The 20,075-nt window shown below is 47.4% G+C and overlaps 1 protein-coding gene across 2 annotated transcripts in view; it reads left to right on the top strand.

The window, feature by feature from the left end:
* The window catches only part of LOC119164458 (uncharacterized), an 80,967-nt gene extending 63,660 nt beyond the window's left edge, over window positions 1–17,307 (top strand). For both annotated transcript variants that reach the window (XM_075871782.1, XM_037416649.2), the window contains exons 2-3: window positions 12,172–12,304; window positions 13,688–17,307. In XM_075871782.1, the coding sequence (XP_075727897.1) occupies window positions 12,172–12,304; window positions 13,688–13,937 (383 nt within the window). In that variant the 3' untranslated portion in view covers window positions 13,938–17,307. The remainder of the gene's footprint in view (window positions 1–12,171; window positions 12,305–13,687) is intronic.
* Window positions 17,308–20,075: the final 2,768 nt, after the last annotated feature.

The following is a 20,075-nucleotide window of genomic DNA, read 5'->3' as shown; positions in this document are numbered from 1 at the left end:
GGCGACTTTTCACTTGCTCGAACTGACGACACTCTTTGATGATCGCGTCTACGGTGGAACAGCCCTTGCACATCAGGAGATTGAACGCGTCGTCGGCAATCCCTTTCAGAACATGTCCCACCTTGTCACCTTCTGTCATGTCGCTTTCGGCCTTTCGGCAGAGGGCCAGCACGTCTTGAATGTAAGCGAGGTATGACTCCGTAGGGGATTGGGCACGGCAGGCCAATTCCTTTTTGGCGGCGATCTTCCGACTGGCGGTTTTGCCAAACACCTCCCGCATCTTTGCTTTGCATTGGTCCCAGCTTGTGAGTTCTTCTTCATTGTTCTCATACCACACCTTGGCCGTGCCTCTCAAATATAACAGCACATTAGCCAACTGAAGTGTGGGATCCCATCTGTTCGGCACACTCACTCGTTCAAACATGGCCAGCCAATCGTCAACGTCGACGCCATCGGTTCCGCAGAATGTACCGGGATCCTTGAGAGGCGTGAAAACGTACGGTTGCGACGCCATGTTCGTCGGAGACGCTGACGTTGACGCGGAGGGCTGAGCATTGGCCATGGCTGGAAGGGCGATGCGACGTCCGCTGCGGAGCTCCGTTGCCTGATGGTTACCCAGCACCTCTCACCAATATGTTACGAGGTTGGTTGCTTCTGAGCGAGATGTATTTGCAGAGTAAAAACTACAGGCAAGAGACACAATGGCTGATTGGCCCAGTCGCGCGCCTGTCAGTCGCACCTCTTCCTTTTCTTCCTCTCCGTAGCAATATTGATACAACTATCATGACGAATTAGTTAAAATTAATCGCAGTTGTAGCTTACACGTTGTTACTTAACCTCTCATTGCATGTACTATTTGCTCATTTTTTATTCTCTTTCATTTATGACTTGTGTGAGTCGGCAGACAGGTCGCCTTTTGTCGGATATGTAGTCGACGGCCGAGAAGGAAACAGTTATTACGCGCAGCAGCCGAAAAAAGGGGGGGGGGGGGGGGGCATCCAGGAAGTGACCGCGCTTTCCGCCCAAGAAACAAGGAGATGCGGTGTGCGGTCCGGCGCGCAGTGCACTGCGTTACAGCCCGAGATTGGGGGCTGAAGAGTGCGTTACGCAAGCGTGCGCTTGCGTGAGTGCGTGCCCTGGGGAATGGCTTACCGTCTGGACGAACGTCCGAGATGTTTTTAGAACTCACGCGAAGAAGTGGCTTTGGCAGCTCGACCGGAAAGACATTCTTTCCGATGCCTTCATACGTAAGTGAATGAGTGAGTGAGTAAGTGACTCAGTGAGTAAGTGAATGAGTAAGTGACTCAGTGAGTGAGTGAATGAGTAAGTGAATGAGTGAATGAGTGAGTGAGTGGGTGAGTGGGCGATTGAGTGAGTGAGTGAGTGAGTGAGTGATTGATTGAGTGAATGGGTGATTGATTGAGTGAATGGGTGATTGATTGAGTGAATGGGTGATTGATTGAGTGAGTGGGTGATTGAGTGAGTGAGTGGGTGATTGAGTGAGTGAGTAAGCGATTGAGTGAGTGAGTAGGCGATTGAGTGAGCGAGTCAGTGAGCGAGTAGGCGATTGAGTGAGCGATTGAGTGAGCGATTGAGTGAGCGAGTGAGTGAGCGAGTGAGTGAGCGAGTGAGTGAGCGAGTGAGCGGGCGACTGAGTGAGCGGGCGACTGAGTGAGTGAGCGGATGAGTGAGTGAGTGAGTGATGATAGACTTGCGCAAGGCTCAAACATACAGCACCTCTACGAACAACTGTCGGGGACACATGTTAGATAAGGTGTGACAAATATTCAGCCTTGTGCAGCCTCGTAAAAATTGTAATGATTTGATTGATTGATTGATTTGTGGGGTTTAACGTCCCAAAACCACCATTTGATTATGAGAGACGCCGTAGTGGAGGGCTCCGGAAATTTTGACCACCTGGGGTTCTTTAATCGTAAAAAAAAAATTGTATGCAATATCTGTAAGGTGCAGTATGCTAATGAGAAGGCACCTGGCGAAGGTGCTGTCAAGCTTGTAAAGGCGACTTTGAGCAAGCATTTTTCGGTGTTTCACGTCATAACTCTACCTAGCTGCGGAACGTTTCACTTCTTCCGGTTTTTCGTGGCTCGACAAACGCCGAATTTTTTATCCACCTCTGTGTCATTACTTCGTAGACGTTTGACACTGCCTTGCGACACGTCTTGCAAAAGCAGTGTACCACTTGAGAGTAGACAATTTAGTGTATTGCAGGTTAGGTAGAACCACAGTTAAAATGATTCTGTTCATCGCATTTTGTCAATTTAACCACTGCACGATATACTCCCCCGAATATTCTCTTAACTATATCAATAACTGCTCAACAAACCATCAGGACAGAGAAAAGATGGATTGGTGATGTTTGAAGAAGAGTTGATCGCGAACACGTTCACCGGCCTCAAGACGGAAGATTTAAGCTCAAAGGCAAATGAAAAAAATCAGGTTTCTTGTATACGTAGACAATATCACGCACGGAAATGATTATCTGAAGGAGGGACAGCGGAAAAGTGTTGTATACACGCCAAGAGCGAAAGACAAGGCAGACAATGCAGAAAATAAGAGGACCGAAAAAATAAACGCTTGCGTAGAGAATGCGCAATTATCTCTCCTGAAAACTGGAAAGCTCGATGTGACGTCAGCGTGGACGCAGACATCACTTTCAACGGCTTTAAACCCCTCAGTGTTCAAAGACGAGAAAGTTTTTTTTTTCGGCTTCATTATCTATCCTACAGGCGCTACCTCCTCCTCACCACTTATTGCTTCATAAAACAAACAGATAATGTGAGCCCTCAAGGTGAAGCCTGTCATAATGTGGCCCTTTTTAGCTAGCTAGCTATTAAAACGTTCCGTATGCTATTAGAGTAATTCGGTATGTTTCCGAACGATTTTTTTACGGAAAACAAGCATTCCTTAAGGAAACATACAGGATTATTAGAATGGGGTAGGGAACGTTTCAATAGTTCCTCCGCTAGTGCAGCCGAAGATGACAAAAGAAGTGGCATCGGTCGATTTCGATATATGGCAAAGCCGGAAAACCCAGAACGGGTTTTCGACTGAAAAACAAGAGTGCGGGACAATTGATTCCTGTCTGCCACGATGCATTGTTTGGTTTACATAGACACGTGGTTGCGATTGGGTGTTACTTGTGCGCGTTTTTTTTCTTCCTGTGTTGAACCGTGTTATGCTTTGCATTCCTCAATCAATGGTTCTGTTGTTTTACTGTGCACCATTTTTGGTTGGTTTCCTTCAATGTATCTATATAACTCTAAAGCGTTTGCTTTTCTTTAGGTATGTTGTATTGAAAATGTAGCCCACTACCTCTGCAATGCCTTTGTGGTCCTAGGATACTAAAGTAAATAAACAAATCAGGTAATTAAAACACTGATATCAGTCATACATCGTCCAATAGATAGTTCATTCTCTCGCAAATTCAGGGGACCAGACTGCTGGAGTCGACAGTTGTGCCGAAAAGAGAGGGTACGTCAGGAGAGAAAAACGCGCTTCTTATTCCTAATTTATCAGATTGTTAAGGGACTAAAAAAGTCTGCGCACACTACGGTGGTCCTGTAGTCATGATGCTCGAACGCTGATGTGGAGGTCGCGGAATTGACTCCCAGCCGCATTTTCGATGCAGACGGAAATTGTTGAGGCCCGCGTATACTCAGATTTAGGTCCACGTTAGAAAACTCCAGGTGCTCCGAATTTCCGGAGCATTCCTTCAGGACGTCCCGCATAAACATATTGTGGGTTCTGGACTTTTAAACCCACTAACTCCTACATAATTTTTACTGGTTAACACGTCATCACCGACTGTCGCCCCGCCGTGGTGGTCTAGTGGCTAAGGTACTCGGCTGCTGACCCGCAGGTCGCCGGTTCGAATCACGGCTGCGGCGGCTGCATTTCCGATGGAGGCGGAAATGTTGTAGGCCCGTGTGTTCAGATTTGGGTGCACGTTAAAGAACCCCAGGTGGTCGAAATTTCCGGAGTCCTCCACTACGGCATCTCTCATAATCATATGGTGGTTTTGGGACGTTAAACCCCACATATCAATCAAATCAAAATCACCGACTGTACATGTCCACAGAGTTCACGCGAAATCACACTCCGCCGGGCCGAGAAGGCACGCACGAACGGTGAGCGCATCGTGCAAGTCCGAGGACCGGTACTCCTTTTGCACGGAGACGTCTCGCACCAGATACCAGGACAAGTCCGTCAAGCCGGCAGGCAATGTGTGATCCCCAGACCGTGCGCTCCCATAGCGCTGCGATGCGCAGCGGTCAGCGGAAGCACGCCATCGCCGCACGTGTGCAGGCCGGCGCTTCCTGCAGGGGCCAGCGAGAGCGTGGCCGGAACGACTTCACGTGACCAGATCGTTCGGTTCCGCTTCCTTTCCTGGCAGCCGCTTCCGTGGCACACGCCGGCGCGGGAAACGTGGGAGAGTATGCGCCGAGCTCGTAAATGCGTGCAGCGTGAGCATTAGCACGCCTCGACTCGTACCAAACCTCACCTTTAACAGCGCACATGAACTTTTATCAGACACGACTTCATTCAAAACCTGAACTCAAAAGCTGACCTGGTACATGATAGAATACACATTTTATTTATGGGTAGTCATAGCTTCGATCATCTTAAACTTTCCATACTTCACTGGCAATCTTACGATCCTCGGGAGGCAGTAAATGTAATTGATTGATTGATATGTGGGGTTTAACGTCCCAAAACCACTATATGATTATGAGAGACGCTGTAGTGGAGGGCTCCGGAAGTTTAGACCACCTGGGGTTCTTTAACGTGCACCCAAATCTGAGCACACGGGCCTACAACATTTCCGCCTCCATCGGAAATGCAGCCGCCGCAGGCAGTAAATGTAGAGAGTCTGTAGTGGGCAGTGTGGTTTTCGTCCGCGGAGAAAGGCAAGACAAACAAGCTCGGACATTACGGCCGTGACATCAGTTTGGCCACCCGGATAATAATTGCTTGTTCGCTTGAGGCTTTCTCTTTCCCAACATGAAGTTTATTCAGAAGTTTAATGCACTCCAACTAATAGATATAAATGTTTCAAAGAGGACTCTTGAGTCCTTTATATGCGGAAGGTATACAGACCAGGGAGACTTGAGCCTTTCTAGCCTTTGTTGTTTCGTTTTTTTTTGTCTCCTAAGAGAAATTGGCTTCTACCCACAAGTGGAGCTGCGCAACATAAAAAAAAATAAAAAGTAAAATGTTACAGCAAAGTGCCTTCCTCCTCTTGCACTCCTTTCGATTCTTCTGCCCTTGCTAGTCTTTCGAGAATTGATTGATATGTGGGGTTTAACGTCCCAAAACCACCACATGATTATGAGAGACGCCATAGTGGAGGGCTCCAGAAATTTCGACCATCTGGGGTTCTTTAACGTGCACCCAAATCTGAGTACACGGGCCTACAACATTTCCGCCTCCATCGGAAATGCAGCCGTCACAGCCGGGATTTGATCCCGCGACCTGCGGGTCAGCAGCCGAGTACCTTAGCCACTAGACCACCGTGGCAGGGCATTATTATTATTATTATTATTATTATTATTATTATTATTATTATTATTATTATTATTATTATTATTATTATTATTATTATTATTATTATTATGCGGGTTTTATGTCCCTAAACCAAGATATGATTATGAGAGACGCCGTAGTGGAAGGCTCTGGAAATTTCGACAATCTGGTGTTCTTTAACGTGCACTGATGTCGGACAGTACACGGGCCTCTTGCATTTCACTTCGATCGAAATGCAACCGCCACGGCCGGGATCGAACCCGCTACCTTCTGGTCAGCAGCTGAGCACCCATGCCACTGATCCACCTGGACGGACACAACGCCGTCTGACGACACAAATTTCCAGGTTGACGCCACGGCTGTTATATGGCTACTTTGAACTTCTGTTTTGGCTCAATAAGTATAGGTATTTTCCTGTTCATATTATTTTCAGATATAACGCTCGATTTCTGAGCTATTTTGTGGTATCAACAGCTGTGGGGCAAGCGACCTTCCACTTCCAGCGGGCTGCCGCCTACAAAGCAGCCCTGTGCAACGCACGGAGCGCTTGCAAATACGAAGTGGCGTAGTTAAATGGGTGTTCGCAAGCGTGGAACCAGCACGTTGCTTACGCTGGCTGACATCTGTGACGACGCTACGCGAGAGTTCATAATTCAGAAGCACAGTGTGTGTTATCTCGTGAACTTGACGATAACACAGGTTCGCGACGAAATGATGCAAGACTGTTCATCTCAAAACAGTTTTGCACAGCCAATGCTAGAATGGTGTTAGGTATACACTCTGCTAACCAAATTCAATTTGCGGCTCCAAAGAAAAACTACTGAAACGTTCGATATTCTTACAAACTTCTTCGCTAGAATGTTTCAAAAAAACTATGCATCTGGTAAGAACTGGCAAGCTTATTTCACGTAAACTGTATGCGTGGCCCAACGAATTTATTAAATAGTGTTGTATTATTTACAACTGATGTTTGGCTTGAAATCTAAGCAAAAGGAAAAAAAAAACTGTGCTTTTAATTGCATGTTTATGGTATTCCTTATTCAAAATGGTAATTACTATTCAACCATAATGACTATACTCATATTGTCACTTCTGTTAAAATTGACTACAAATTTGGCGATAAAATTTAATGACCTGGCTACTGTGGCCGCTTTCAAATTGAGGTCTGGCTACTTTCAAATTCCACTCAATGACAGACATTATCATGCCTCAATTTCCTAGTGAGTGCGAGTGTCTATCCATGACCGAATGTGTCTGCTTTGCGGATTAAATCGGCGACGTTCAGTCCACGTCACGCATGTTCGCAGGCTGAATTAGCAATCCGTCCTATCGTGTGAATCTATAGCTTATGCTCAAATCACACACCGGATGTCATTACTACATCAGTTATAGGACGCTCCCGGGCGTCTTACGGCTGCGCTGAGTCGCAACACAAGAGATCCGTCGCTGTACATCACATTTTGCGTGACGTTGTGCTCTGTCGCACTGGACACGTCCTGCTCTAGCGAAGTCCATCTACAAGTGAGCACGCCGCGTAATTCTTATGTTATCGATGCTTGCTAGCTCTCGATACATTGTCCTTAAGTCGCAGTCATCTTTTCTTTCGTTTTATGTAATTGTTCATTCATACACACAGCTTCATTAACCAATACTCCTATCAAACGCAAACAAAAATCAACCAATAAATAAAAAAGGGGGCAAGGCCCCTTTCATACAACTACGCATAGACTGCGTGACTGCCTGGATCAAATACTCCGATCGGTCTTGTATCTACGCACTCGGCAGTCTGTTTTGCCGTATAACGTATCTCAAAAGGAACGTCTCTTGAGAACCTAAGCGCTTGTCGTTCCTGGGTGAGCCTTGTTACGCTTCACGCATTCCCTGCCCATCTTGCCCGCAAACAGACTGTGTCGGAACCACACGCGCACCAAGTCACGAGGGTAATGAGTGATGTCTCTGCTTTCCCAGTACTACAGTGGCATTATTATGCCGGTGTGGTGGCGCTTATATACTACCACCAACTGGTCCATGCGGTTACAGGACCAAATCGCACCATACCCTCATTGTCGACAGCATGCAAGCGGGTATTAAGGCTGGGTACAATGGCGGACGGTCCCGTTTACGTAATGCGGCCTTGCCGTGGGCACGCGAAATGTGGAAACGGAAGCGCTCGCTTGTGCAGCGGCGGTTACGCGGCACACGTGACCGCGTCGCTTGATAATGCGGCGCGTATGACGAGCGATCCGTAACCACTTTCCACTGCGTCCTCAACCCTCGCCCTCACGGAGCTCTGCTCGCTACGGTCTGTATAACAGCGACTGCGTTTCTTTCGTGCAGTGGCATCCGCCGAAACCACGACCTTCGTCGTTCGTACAGGCGATATTAAAAAAAAAAATTTTGTACACCTTGCGCTCGCAGTGCAAGGCCGGGCTAAGAGTGGGGTTTGTAGCTGATCAGCTAGCATTTGTCGGCTTCTACTACCTGGACTACACCGTTACTAGGTTAAGCTTGAAGTGAAAGTTTAAGGGCTCGCTGTTTTCGGAGCGAAGCTCCTTAAAGGCGAGCCTTGTCCGGTGATGTACCCGCGTCTACGTATCACAACACCTGCCCCACAGCTGTGAAACGACCGCCTGAGCCACCCGTCCATCTATCCGTGTGTCGGTCCTTTCATATCTGTCCATCCCCTATAGTAGTTGGCGTTTTCAACGTAGACTATATGGAAATTAAACCGGGCTTCGCCAACTCGTCCTTATTCACTTTGAGGAAATGCGTGGATTTCTTTTTGTCAGACAGAATATAATTGAGTATTAACAAAATTTATGCCAAGTTCTACTGTCAAAATTCTGTCATATGTTTTTTCCTTTATTTAAATTTATATTACAATGAGCACAAATAACATCCTCTGTATTTGCTCATGGCAACATTATCTTGAAATTCTCATTACTATGAGGTTCTTGGCGTTGCAGTTCCTAGGCAACAGCAGGACAAAACTATATTGCTTGGCGAAGTGTCACAGCGGCTAAGCGAAGAGAATGAGTAGCTAATTCTTACACAGCTTGATATCAGTTAGCAAGTTTATAGTTGATTGGTCCTATGTTACTAAGTCATTACATAGATTGATCTTAATAAGCATTGTCTTAAATAGCACGTTCCTAGTTAAGAACATCCGAATTACCATGGTCTCAGTAATTTCTTAAATAACACTCAGTCTTTTAACATCCATGTCCAACAGCACGAAGAAAGAACACACCAGCTGAGCAACGCGCAAGAGAATAGGGCGGTAATGAGGACAACCAATTGTTCACTCTGCACAGCCTGGCGTCAAGATTAAACAACATTGACGCTAAAAGCGTATTCGAACCCATTATGCGCGGTGCACCAGATAATGGAAGCATATACCCGTTACAAAACTGTCTTTTGTACGGTTTCTTCGTCCACCGCGGTGGTACAGCCGTTACAGTGGTCATTTGCTGACCCGTAAATGGCGTGTATAATCTCGGCCGAGGCGGTCACATTTAAATGGAAGCGAAATGCTGGAGGATCGTATCAGTACGCGTTGAAGAACAGCGGATGATCAAAAGTTCCGGAGCCATCCATTACGGCATGCCTTATAATAATACCGTGGTATGGACGCATGAAGCGTCTGAAAATATCATGAATGGGAAGCATTTTTGAGTGTCCGTCCATCCATTCATCCATCCATCCGTCCATCCATCCATCCGTCCGTCCATCCATCCGTCCATCTATCGACACGCATGCAGCACTTCGTTATAGTTACAACGCAACATTTCGTTATAATTACCATTCATTAAGCAAGTTCATATTAGTGCATCTCCTAACATTGGACGAAATATTGAGAGTACATGGTAAAACTCCTTAATAGGCAGGACCATTCGAAGCCCCCATACAATCAACGTGATGACGCATAGGAAATATTGTATATATTAGTGCAGTCGATTGATTGATTGATATGTGGGGTTTAACGTCCCAAAACCAGCATATGATTATGAGAGACGCCGTAGTGGAAGGCTCCGGAAATTTCGACCACCTGTGGTTCTTTAACGTGCACCCAAATCTGAGCACACGGGCCTACAACATTTCCGCCTCCATCGGAAATGCAGCCGCCGCAGCCGGGATTCGAACCCGCGACCTGCGGGTCAGCAGCCGAGTACCTTAGCCGCTAGACCACCGCGGCGGGGCTATTTTAGTGCAGTGCAGTCATCATTAGGTGTATGAAATAAAAGTAGGTATACAATGGATTCGCCGCCGGACGACATAGAACATAGCCTTTGCAATGATGGTCCCAACTAAGCACTTTAATACTTATGAAACACAATAATAGATGAGATGGCGTCATCGCGAAAGCCGTAGACATCATGGCCCCATTACAATTGCGGTTCAAACTCCCATTCTGCACTTTCCAATCACGCTCGCATTTCTGGCCTCTTCGCAGCCGTTCTGAGTATCGTACATTCACTTTAGCTCCCATATGAAACACCCATCAAAATAACAATGTCCAACACGCTACGTCTAGATTCGATACCGCCGATTGATTCGCTGCTTGGTCACAACTAGAACATCATAAACACAGAGACTATAGGAGTGACGCTAAGCAGAAATCGATGCCAGCACTCGCTTCCTCCGTTAGCGCTAACCGACAGTTTCTCTCGCCTCACTGATTACAGCTGCAACCCACTCTCACCGCTCTTTCGATTCTCCGTCGGGGAGTGAACTACAGTCGGACGTCTGTTTTCGCAACAGCGCCGCGCTGTGTCGACACCGGGCGTCATTGTTGTGGGAAACAATCGCAATCTTTCTCCGCTTGGTAGGGACGGAGCCGACGTGATCCGGCCTCGCGGGTCACGGGGCTGCGAGTGGTGACTCACGTTCATGGACCGCACACGTGGAACTATGCCATAACATGCACGCACGCACACACATGCGCGCGTACGCATAGACATTTAAGGCGCACGCGCAAAGTGAGAGCACTGACGGAAGTACACATCCAGCTGAGTGTGATCGAGAAAATTCGAAAAATGAGCTTTCATCACACTACGCTAATTACGCGATTGATGAGATGCACGTTGAATTGTTCATTCATCTTAACAGTGCTTCTGGCGACAAATTAGTTGCAAGTGTGATAGAAAGGCACCATTCTGTCAGCATTGAGTTGAAGCGGGAGACGTTATTAGTGCTGGCAAGACTTTACCAACACGCACTATAGCGTATAAAAGTGTCCTGAAAGTGGTTTTAGAAGAAGTCGTATTCCCGTACATCCTTATAACGTAGCATACATTTTAGCCCATATAACTTTCTATAACCTACACAGCGTGATGGGTAGCGCCGAGACAAGTGGACGGGGCTGCTGGTGGGGCCTGCTATAGCTGGGCAGAGACTGTGTCGGTCATGTTGTCCGGTGGTCGCTCGGGCAACTTCCCAAAACGGAGGTCCAGGTCAGTTTGGGGGACCTCTGCAACCTCCACCTAATCTGAGGAGGTTTATTTATGTAACAAAGTGGTAACGAGGTCATGACAAAAGAGGACCGCATGGTAACACAGTGCAAGGCTGGCACAGGCTTTCGCGCTATCAGAATGCGGGTGTTTTCATTCTCTTTCACAGGTCCATACTCATTGGTGCACCTGCACCACTACAACATCGATTTATTATATTCGAACAGGCTTGCATTATGAAAGCACAAATGCGCTTTTGTTGACTATATTGTGTCGTGAAGACGCATGTCATTTGGAGTACGTATGTACACTTGTGCGCTCACTTTTCCAGAAGACCATGTATTCTGCGCAGGAAAATGACTTGTATTTTTCCAGACAAGTTTGTCCTAGCGGATTGTGGGGAGGTGCTTGTTGTGCTAAAAAGGCGTTCGGGCAGACATGATGCCCACGCCTTCTAGGCTAATACTTCATCGTCGTTTAGGCGCAAAGTGTTCTTCAATCGAAACGTTTCGCACTTCAACGATGATCAAGTATGCAGTATCAACTGGCATAAAATCACACGTTGTTACTTCTTAGTTAGAAGGCTAATTTTACTTTTACCACTTAGGGCTTCGTTTAGGTAATCCATTGTTTTAAAACAACAGCCTTGCAACACGTGTGCTGCCCACCTTCAGCGATCGAAACTGTACAACTATTTCACAGATTTACTCACCTCACACAGCTAGAGTAAGTCACACTGTTTGCACTCTCTTCAATGGCAAAGGCCCCGGACAGCGTAATAGCGTTGCTATTCACTGATAGCCGTGTAAACTCTGGTGTCTTAGATGCATTTCATACTACCACTACACGTTACGGACGCCCGAAAGTTTGTACTGCTACCTGGTGACTATTTTATTCCTGACTTCCTTTTGTAGTTTCTTGCAAACAATGGTGGTACGTGCACAGGTGCCCCTTACAGGCGCTTTGAGTGTTTTACGAAACAGCGACGTTTGCTTTATATGGCAGCCTGATGAGCTTTTCTTCACGTTTTCTGTACCTCTTATAGTAACGTTCTTCGCTCCTTTCTGTATAGCTTCACTCAGCACTGGCTTTGGCTATGAAGCATTGAAAAGTACACTTACTGTGTCTACTAGAGAGAATGTCTCTGAGCCTTTGTTTTCACACTTTCTCTTTGCAGCTCTTGCACGGTCCAGCTGCAAAACAGAGGAGGCAATCCAGGGCACCAAGACATGCGGTAGCAGTTTCAAGAGTCAGCTGGCGCAAGGGTCGTTCAACAGCTCCAATCCGGAAGATCTACACCGGGCGTGCTGGTCTGTTACCCTGTCCCCACATTTGTGCAATATCACTGTTTCTTCCACTGAATGGCCCCAAGCAGCTTCTTCATACATAATCAGCGTATTTTATACCCTCATAGGTTTCCTATTTTCTTGCCACATTTTGTGGTTCTGACAGAAGAATTCCCGTGACGTCACTGTGGTGGAAGCTCACACGGGGTTCATATTGGAAAAGTTTCAGTTGTGATTTGTTTGCTACCACGCTTTGCCTGAATCAGACGCTGGGTTTTTCTTTGTCAGAAATGAAGTGCTACTCGTGGAAGCTTACGAGTTGTCGAGAAATATCAGACACGAAGCGTAGGTATTTACGGCATACATGCTAACCCCCAAATGTGCATGTTGCTTGCTTATCCGATCTTAGAAAGGCTGCTCTAAAGAACGGCAAAATACAATCGTGATGGGAGATAAACGAGAGATAATTAGCCACGCAGTTACTTGACATTTTACTTATCTGTTATTAAAAAGCCATTAAGAATAAAAAAAAGAACAGCTAAAAGATTTAGGCAAAAAGTAATTAGTTAAGCAGCCGTGGGACATCTTCAGTGTTATGCAAGGCTGCTAAATTAATAGCAACGAGACCGTCGTTACGTGAGGAAATTACTCCTCCACTGCGCAACAGCTTGAACCGTAATTGAAAATGCCCCATGAAAGAATGGAAAAAACAAGCCCTTATTTTAGAAAAGTGGGAGACAATGAGTTCTGCATCTGCGAGATGTTTATTAACCCGACAATGGTAATGAGTGAAGTGGCTGTGCCATTTCATCAGGCTTAACAATTTATCTCAGGCAGTACATATCGTGACAAAATATCTAGCTTCTATAGGCTGTGTTTGCTGCGCACCGCTACTTTGTCTTCATTCCAGACGTTTCACGGCGGCGAAAGCACACGTGTTTCGCCAAAGATACAGGACTGCTCGGTAATCTTACCACATGCGTGGATGAAAAAAAAAATTACGCAATGTGCGTGTTTTCGCCGCAGCGGAGCGTCTGGAACCAAGTCGGAAAAGCAGCGCACACTAAGCGCCGCATGCCCCTACAAGTTAGATATTTTTGACGCGATATCATCGCTCGGTACTTCCATGGCACCTGCAATAGTGACGCCTTGTGATTTTCCGGCCATTCCGGTGTGCGCACATGCTGAAGGGAGTGAAAGCGCAGGCTGGCATGCGCTTGCACACTGCGTCCTCTCGAGCTTTTCTAGTGGCCGCGAGAAGGCGCCGCGGTGTTGTTGGCCACGTGCTCCCGTGGTCTCCGAAACTCTAATCGCCACTCTACATAGTACATGCCGCTTCACTCACCTATCGCCCAATAAACCGAAGGGAAACTCTGAACACGCTCAAATTGACTCTTATGAACGCAGTTCCATGGACCAGCTGGAGCGATGCCTGCACAGGGCGAGTGCCGAGGCCGGCTGTAAAGAAGAGGTGTCCGTCCTGGTACAGACACTGACGCAGACGGCAAAAGACCTCCTCGGAGACGTCTACCATACGCACTGCAAGTTCGACTGCAACGGGGCCACGAGGACGATTTCGGCGCCTTGGATCGCTGCCCTCTTCCTAACCGGCTGTTCCCTGTTCCTGCTTCGCGGAGGAGTGCTTGCGATATCTTGATTACGCTCGATTACGTCGCACAACAGGACCGCTAGAGGCCGAGAACAGCTCTAAACCAAAGTCTTGCTAAAGATTATGTGGTACGCGACGCGACTGCGTGTAACGAAAAGACCGGACAAAGAACTGAGTGTCCGTCGATAGCGTCCGGTTATCTCACCGCGGCCTTAATGGAAGCGCTGTGATTAATGAAGCAAGGACGAGCCATTTTACGCACAATCATCCGCAAAATGACTGCGGTATACGCTGGTGCTGTTCACTCAGTATGTTCTGTGATTTCCATCACATGTCCAAAAATTTGTACGCCTTGTGCGCAGACCAAAAAAAAGTATGTACCATCAGCTTTGATCATTGCAAACGTTCCAGGATTACTCGACCAACATGTTAAAGATATTGAGTTGGAAAATACAACAGGGATGTAATTTTCGCGTAAGCTATCAGCCCCAATTGTCCTCCTGTAACCACATTATCACCCAATATTTCGCAAGTATTTAGCTTGTAGGTGTGCGAAGCTTTTAATGGCTCTACCCACGACTTTTCGGCTATGTGATTTTAGGCGGCAAGTCGGCCTAGTTAAGTCACCGAACGTTTTAGCTGCCTCAACTTTGCGTGTGATAAGAAAAAAGGAAAGTATGACGTGTGTACCAAGCCGTCCGAAACGTACGCCGTAGCGATCTCTTGCGTTTCGTTTATCGCAGCTGCATACATAGCGGGCTTTCACCTCAAATTATAAGGTGCGACGAGGAGTTGGGGGGATGTTTAGTTGCGCTAAATCAGCAAGCTCGTACATCGTAACATAATTTTGTTCCTGAAGGCCCAGAAATGTACGCATCGCTATGGTGTCTGCTTCATACATTCAACGTCCTACTACGCGCTTGAAGTGCACTTGTATAGCGATGGTGGTTCATGGCGCAATAAAAACCCACAGCTAATTTTTTTTAGCTACGGCTATGGTATTCATAGGTCTTGATGCGAAAGTGTTGCTTCGTCATACAAGGGCAGTGTCTTACGCCAAGCCGCGTTCTTCGACGCTATGTGAGTGAATTTTCGGCCTGAATCTGTCGACGTGACGGTCGTAAGCATCTCCTGCAAAACGGACATACCGAGTCTGTACGACCAGGCCATTGGCACGCATCTTATGCGAGGTCTAGGGTGCAATATCTGACACAAAAGGCGTAAGACGCGCCTCACAACCTCATTAAAAAAAAGGTTGGGCTGGTCTACGTTGCGATTCAAAATGGATGTGTACCTTGCAAGTATTTAACGCCTTAAAAACACTTGACGTGCGCTTTCCGCTAAGCGATATACTTAGTGCTAGTTTTGCGTTTCCTTCTATTCTTGGTTGCGCCTTTACATTGCAGGGAACGTGGGAAAATTAAGCCTCACCTTACGTCCTTCCTGCTTCCGTACCCGAATTTCTCGTCGTGCTAGAGTCACGCAGGCATTCCTCCTTGCTGGCACAATTGGAACACAAGGTAAACGCTCACTGTGACCACACTTCACGGTCTCGTCACAGAAACGCACGACAAAAAGCATACGAGCTTGTCCCCTGCGCCTCGGCGCCGCTCTTCCCCCTTTCCCGCTTCATCTGCGAGACAGCAGGCAGCTGCAGTCGAATGCTCATAGGTGAAGTCAAGCATGATCACATGACCCGATGATGTCATTGCTCTATCCGAACGTTCTTCGTTATCTGTCTCTTTTTTTTTCTTTTTAAAATTTCTTCTGCCACATTAACTTCTGCTTCCAACAAGACGACACGTGGCCCCGCCGCGGTGGTCTAGTGGCTAAGGTACTCGGCTGCTGACCCGCAGGTCGCGGGTTCGATTCCCGGCTGCGGCGGCTGCATTTCCGGTGGAGGCGGAAATGTTGTAGGCCCGTGTGCTCAGATTTGGGCGCACGTTAAAGAACCCCAGGTGGTCGAAATTTCCGGAGCCCTCCACTACGGCGTCTCTCATAATCATATGGTGGTTTTGGGACGTTAAACCCCACAAATCAATCAATCAATCAAGACGACACGTGCGTACACGGTGCAACAATACTTCAGGTGAGCGAACGCCGGGACTATCCGGTGCCCGATAGCGTTCTGCTTCGCAAGGAGCCCGAGAGATGGCGCTACCATCTTTACCCGGGCTCCCATTCTTCCTCTCGGTTTAGGAGAGCCCCGTACGTAGAAAAGTAGCGGCGCTCATTTATAATCGCCACAACACCCTCGCCGCACTGTCAACCTCCTCCCTTATCACCCGCTCTTTTGCGGTGTCACTTTATGGGTGTCGCGTGGTTGTTATCGCGCGATAACCCGGTTTTCTCATATTTGGAAACCGTCGTCCACGTGCCTCATGTGCTTTGCGGAATTCGCCAGCAGCTCGCCCTGGGACTTAGGGTGCCTTGATGCCCGCGCGCTCCGCTGAGAGTGAGGACCGCCGCGTCGTCTGCTACGACCGCCGCCATTGCGCCTCCCCACCACAACTCGACCGTATGCAAAGCCCGCTACACAACGCTCGTGTGGTGCCCTGATACGCCCGGAAACATGTGCAAGCTAGCGAGCTTTTCTTCTTATTGAAGCTTGCACATCTTTTAGAGTTAATTTTGCCTGAATGCATGCAGGGAGCGCATATTTCATGTAAGCTGACGGCTTGCGCAGGATTTATGCGCTAGAGGCAGACGCTGACTCTTTATGTTGAAAACAAATTCCTACGCCGGTTACCACAGAGGCGATTCTAAATCTATATCGGTGGTGTCGTTTATATGCTTTCTTTGTTAGTGTTAATTATTATCTGAGACTTTTACGTTCTAAAATGACGCCTGATTGCAGGACTGCAGCAATTTTGACAATCAGTTTTTTTTTGCCTGCACTGACACAGTACATCGGTGTCCTCTGGTGTTTTACGTTATTCAAAATGAGACCGCCGCGGCCTAGATCGAAAGCGTGAGCCTCGCGTCAGCAACCGAGCACCGTGCCGCAACCGAGCGGGGGCGCGCGCATGGAGGCACTCTAATGGCACTCAGTCCTGCGAGCCATCTATCGGCATGCTGTGTATGTGAACATAGTCTGTCCCTCCCCGCCAAGCGCTCGCTTCGCGGCGTTCACACACCTAAATTATTCTTGCACCATACGTGTGTGGGTATGTATATAGTAGCCGTTGCGAAATCGGCACGACTTGTGACGTGTAGGAACCAGTGGCGTACGTGTGAAACTGTTCATATTGAAAGTGAATGTTCACAAAATTAAAGGTGCTAAGTCTTGACAGGGTGTTTTTCGATGCACCTCTCGTTGCTACAAAGCTCATCGGGTGATTTTCCATCTTAAATAATTATTTCTACACAATTCAGCAGATACTGTATTCATATTTAATAAAGTATTTGATGAAAAACATTGCAGTGCCTTGATTGCGATAGTTCCATTTGATGAAAAACATTGCAGTGCCTTGATTGCGATAGTTACTGGGGTGTTACTTTTTTATGGTACTTTCTTGTGTGTTGTACAAATTTATAACTGATTGAGTATGAGGGCATACTCTGTACATTACGTTCCAAAAAAAAAGCACCAGGCCATATCCAGCCTCAGCTGTACGCCACGTGATGTCACTGCTGCTCGGGGGTGCGCGGTAGGGCTCTCGATAAGCCACGCGAAACTGCTCAAGCTCGGCCAGTGCCACTTACGCCGCAAGTGCTTGTACAGCATACGCTTGGAGCTTCCAGCGATCGCTCTGGACAGATGCTAGTCACCAGTATGTGCCTCTTTTCAAGACTCATCCATCGTGGTATTTACATGTGCAGCAAGAGCCTAACAGCCAAGAGGAAACATGCCCGCACCACATCCAATTAAACGTCACCTATGCAAAAATTTTGGGAGTATGTTTAAACTGTTAGACTCCCCATTGTGTCCTCATTGTAACGTTCCAGAAGACCTGAGACGTACTGTGTATGCAGGCGATACGCATCAGAGAGACAGTCTCTGAAGGTGGCCCTATATACATTCAACAAAGTTGCTACTTAGGAGAGAGAGAGATAAAGATACAAGGAAAGGCAGGGAGGTTAACCAGACGCACATCCGGTTTGCTACCCTGCACTGGGGAAGGGATAAAGGGGAGAAAAGAGGTACTTAAAACTACAAAATATTCTAGGCGCACGGCAGAGCAGCACCTGCGTGTGACGCACCACTAAAGCGCTGTTGACTTTTTTGCGGGTCACAAGCCTGTGCGAAACTTTGTAAACAGTAAAGTGCCGTGTAGCGATGAGAGAATGAGAGAGAAAGAGTGAGTGTGTGTGTGTGTGCATACGTGCTTGTCTGCGTGCGTGTCATCTCAATAAATACCCAGCCCCTTGAGTATCAGGTTTCCCGGCTGCGGCGGCTGCATTTCCGATGAAGGCGGAAATGTTGTAGGCCCATGTACTCAGATTTGGGTGCACGTTAAAGAACCCTAGGTGGTCAAAATTTCCGGAGCCCTCTACTACGGCGTCTCTCTTACTCAAATGGTGGTTTTGGGACGTTAAACCCCACAAATCAATCAATTGAGTATCTTGTTAGACGAACAGTCAGGCTAGCCCCGCCGCGGTGGTCTAGTGGCTGAGGTACTCGGCTGCTGACACGCAGGTCGCGGGTTCGATTCCCGGCTGCGGCGGCTGCATTTCCGATGGAGGCGGAAATGTTGTAGGCCCGTGTACTCAGATTTGGGTGCATGTTAAAGAACCCCAGGTGGTCAAAATTTCCGGAGCCCTCCACTACGACGTCTCTCATAATCAAATGGTGGTTTTGGGACGTTAAACCCCACAAATCAATCAATCAATCAACAGTCAGGCTAACATCTCCAACTTTTCATTTGGGGGCCAAAAAACTTTCTTTGAAACTTTTTTCATCGTTTAGGCTACAGCACCATCAAACCATTCGTACCACAAACTTGGCGACACGCCATGTACCAGGGCCACTAGGGACAATCAAATACCCTCCTTCTCACCCCTGCCGCGCCTCCTCAACTCATGGAACAGGCTGACATCGCTGGCGATCGCAGAGCTCTCATGAGCGAACTCGACAATTCGAGCTTCACCCAGTTTAAACCTCCGAGATTTCAGACCGACAGGTCACACGCAATTTCGGAGGCCATCACCCCAGTGCGGCCTACAGCACGCATGCCGTCTGGCAACAAAAGAAAAAAGAAAGGATCTCAGAGTGGTTGATATTTGCTTCGAGAGGTGCCGCCACCCTACCAGCCGATTTTCCACACATTTCACAGCCAATCGAATCCGCCGCCTAGGTGACGTCGTGGTACGGGAGGATGCCGTACTTTGAATGAACGGTTGAAAGCGCGTTTGGTTTGATTGCTATTATCTGAAGCGACTTGCAGCTTGAAAGCGTTGTAATTGCACAGTTAACGCAGAAAGAACAAATCAGTCTTTAAATAACCCTTTGAACTTGCGCTATTAGCCTAATATGTTTGTGGAATATCGCCAAAACCGTTTCATGATCCCCTTTAACTGTTTCTCTCTCTACCGGCATGCATTACTTTTCTGCCTAGATGTTTTTTACTGCAAGTGCGGCAACTATATGGCAACAGCAGCACTCGCATGCGTCGACACACAGCGTATTTATAACATACTAAAATTATTTTACCCAAAATGTTCAAACTGCAACCCCAAGCTGAACACTGCCGCGCACCACCAACATATCGTGAAAGTAGAACAGTGGACTCTGCAAGCTCTTGTAATTCAAGGAGTATAGAGAGCGAGGTAATCTGTTTCTCAAGAGGCAGAGGGGTCGGCCTCTGCAAGGAGTAATTCCCGCTTGAAGTTGTGCTGATGCTGCAAGTGACGTGCATAGCACTGCTCTTGATATCAGTAGTAAATTTCCCTACATTCCTAATAATAATAATAATAATAATAATAATAATAATAATAATAATAATAATAATAATAATAATGTGGCGAAGCCTTCGAACAGTGGGTCGTCCTCTTCAGCGCCTTCTAGTGGGTTGCCCTTTTTATCAAAAAGAAGAGCAGCTCGTGCAGAGAGTCGGTACCCGCATAGACTGTCGCTGTCAAGCATCGTCGACAAGTGTCCGCCAATAAACGTCTCAACAATTTGGTGGAGGTGCTGTGCCCTTCTAACACCTTCGGTTAGCATTTGATGCCCCTGGAGCTTCGATC

This window comes from Rhipicephalus microplus, chromosome 8, assembly GCF_043290135.1.
Source record: "Rhipicephalus microplus isolate Deutch F79 chromosome 8, USDA_Rmic, whole genome shotgun sequence".
Taxonomy (NCBI): Eukaryota; Metazoa; Arthropoda; class Arachnida; order Ixodida; family Ixodidae; genus Rhipicephalus; species Rhipicephalus microplus.
The sequence above is the reverse complement of the archived record's forward strand: the minus strand, read 5'-3'. Positions and strand labels throughout refer to the sequence as shown.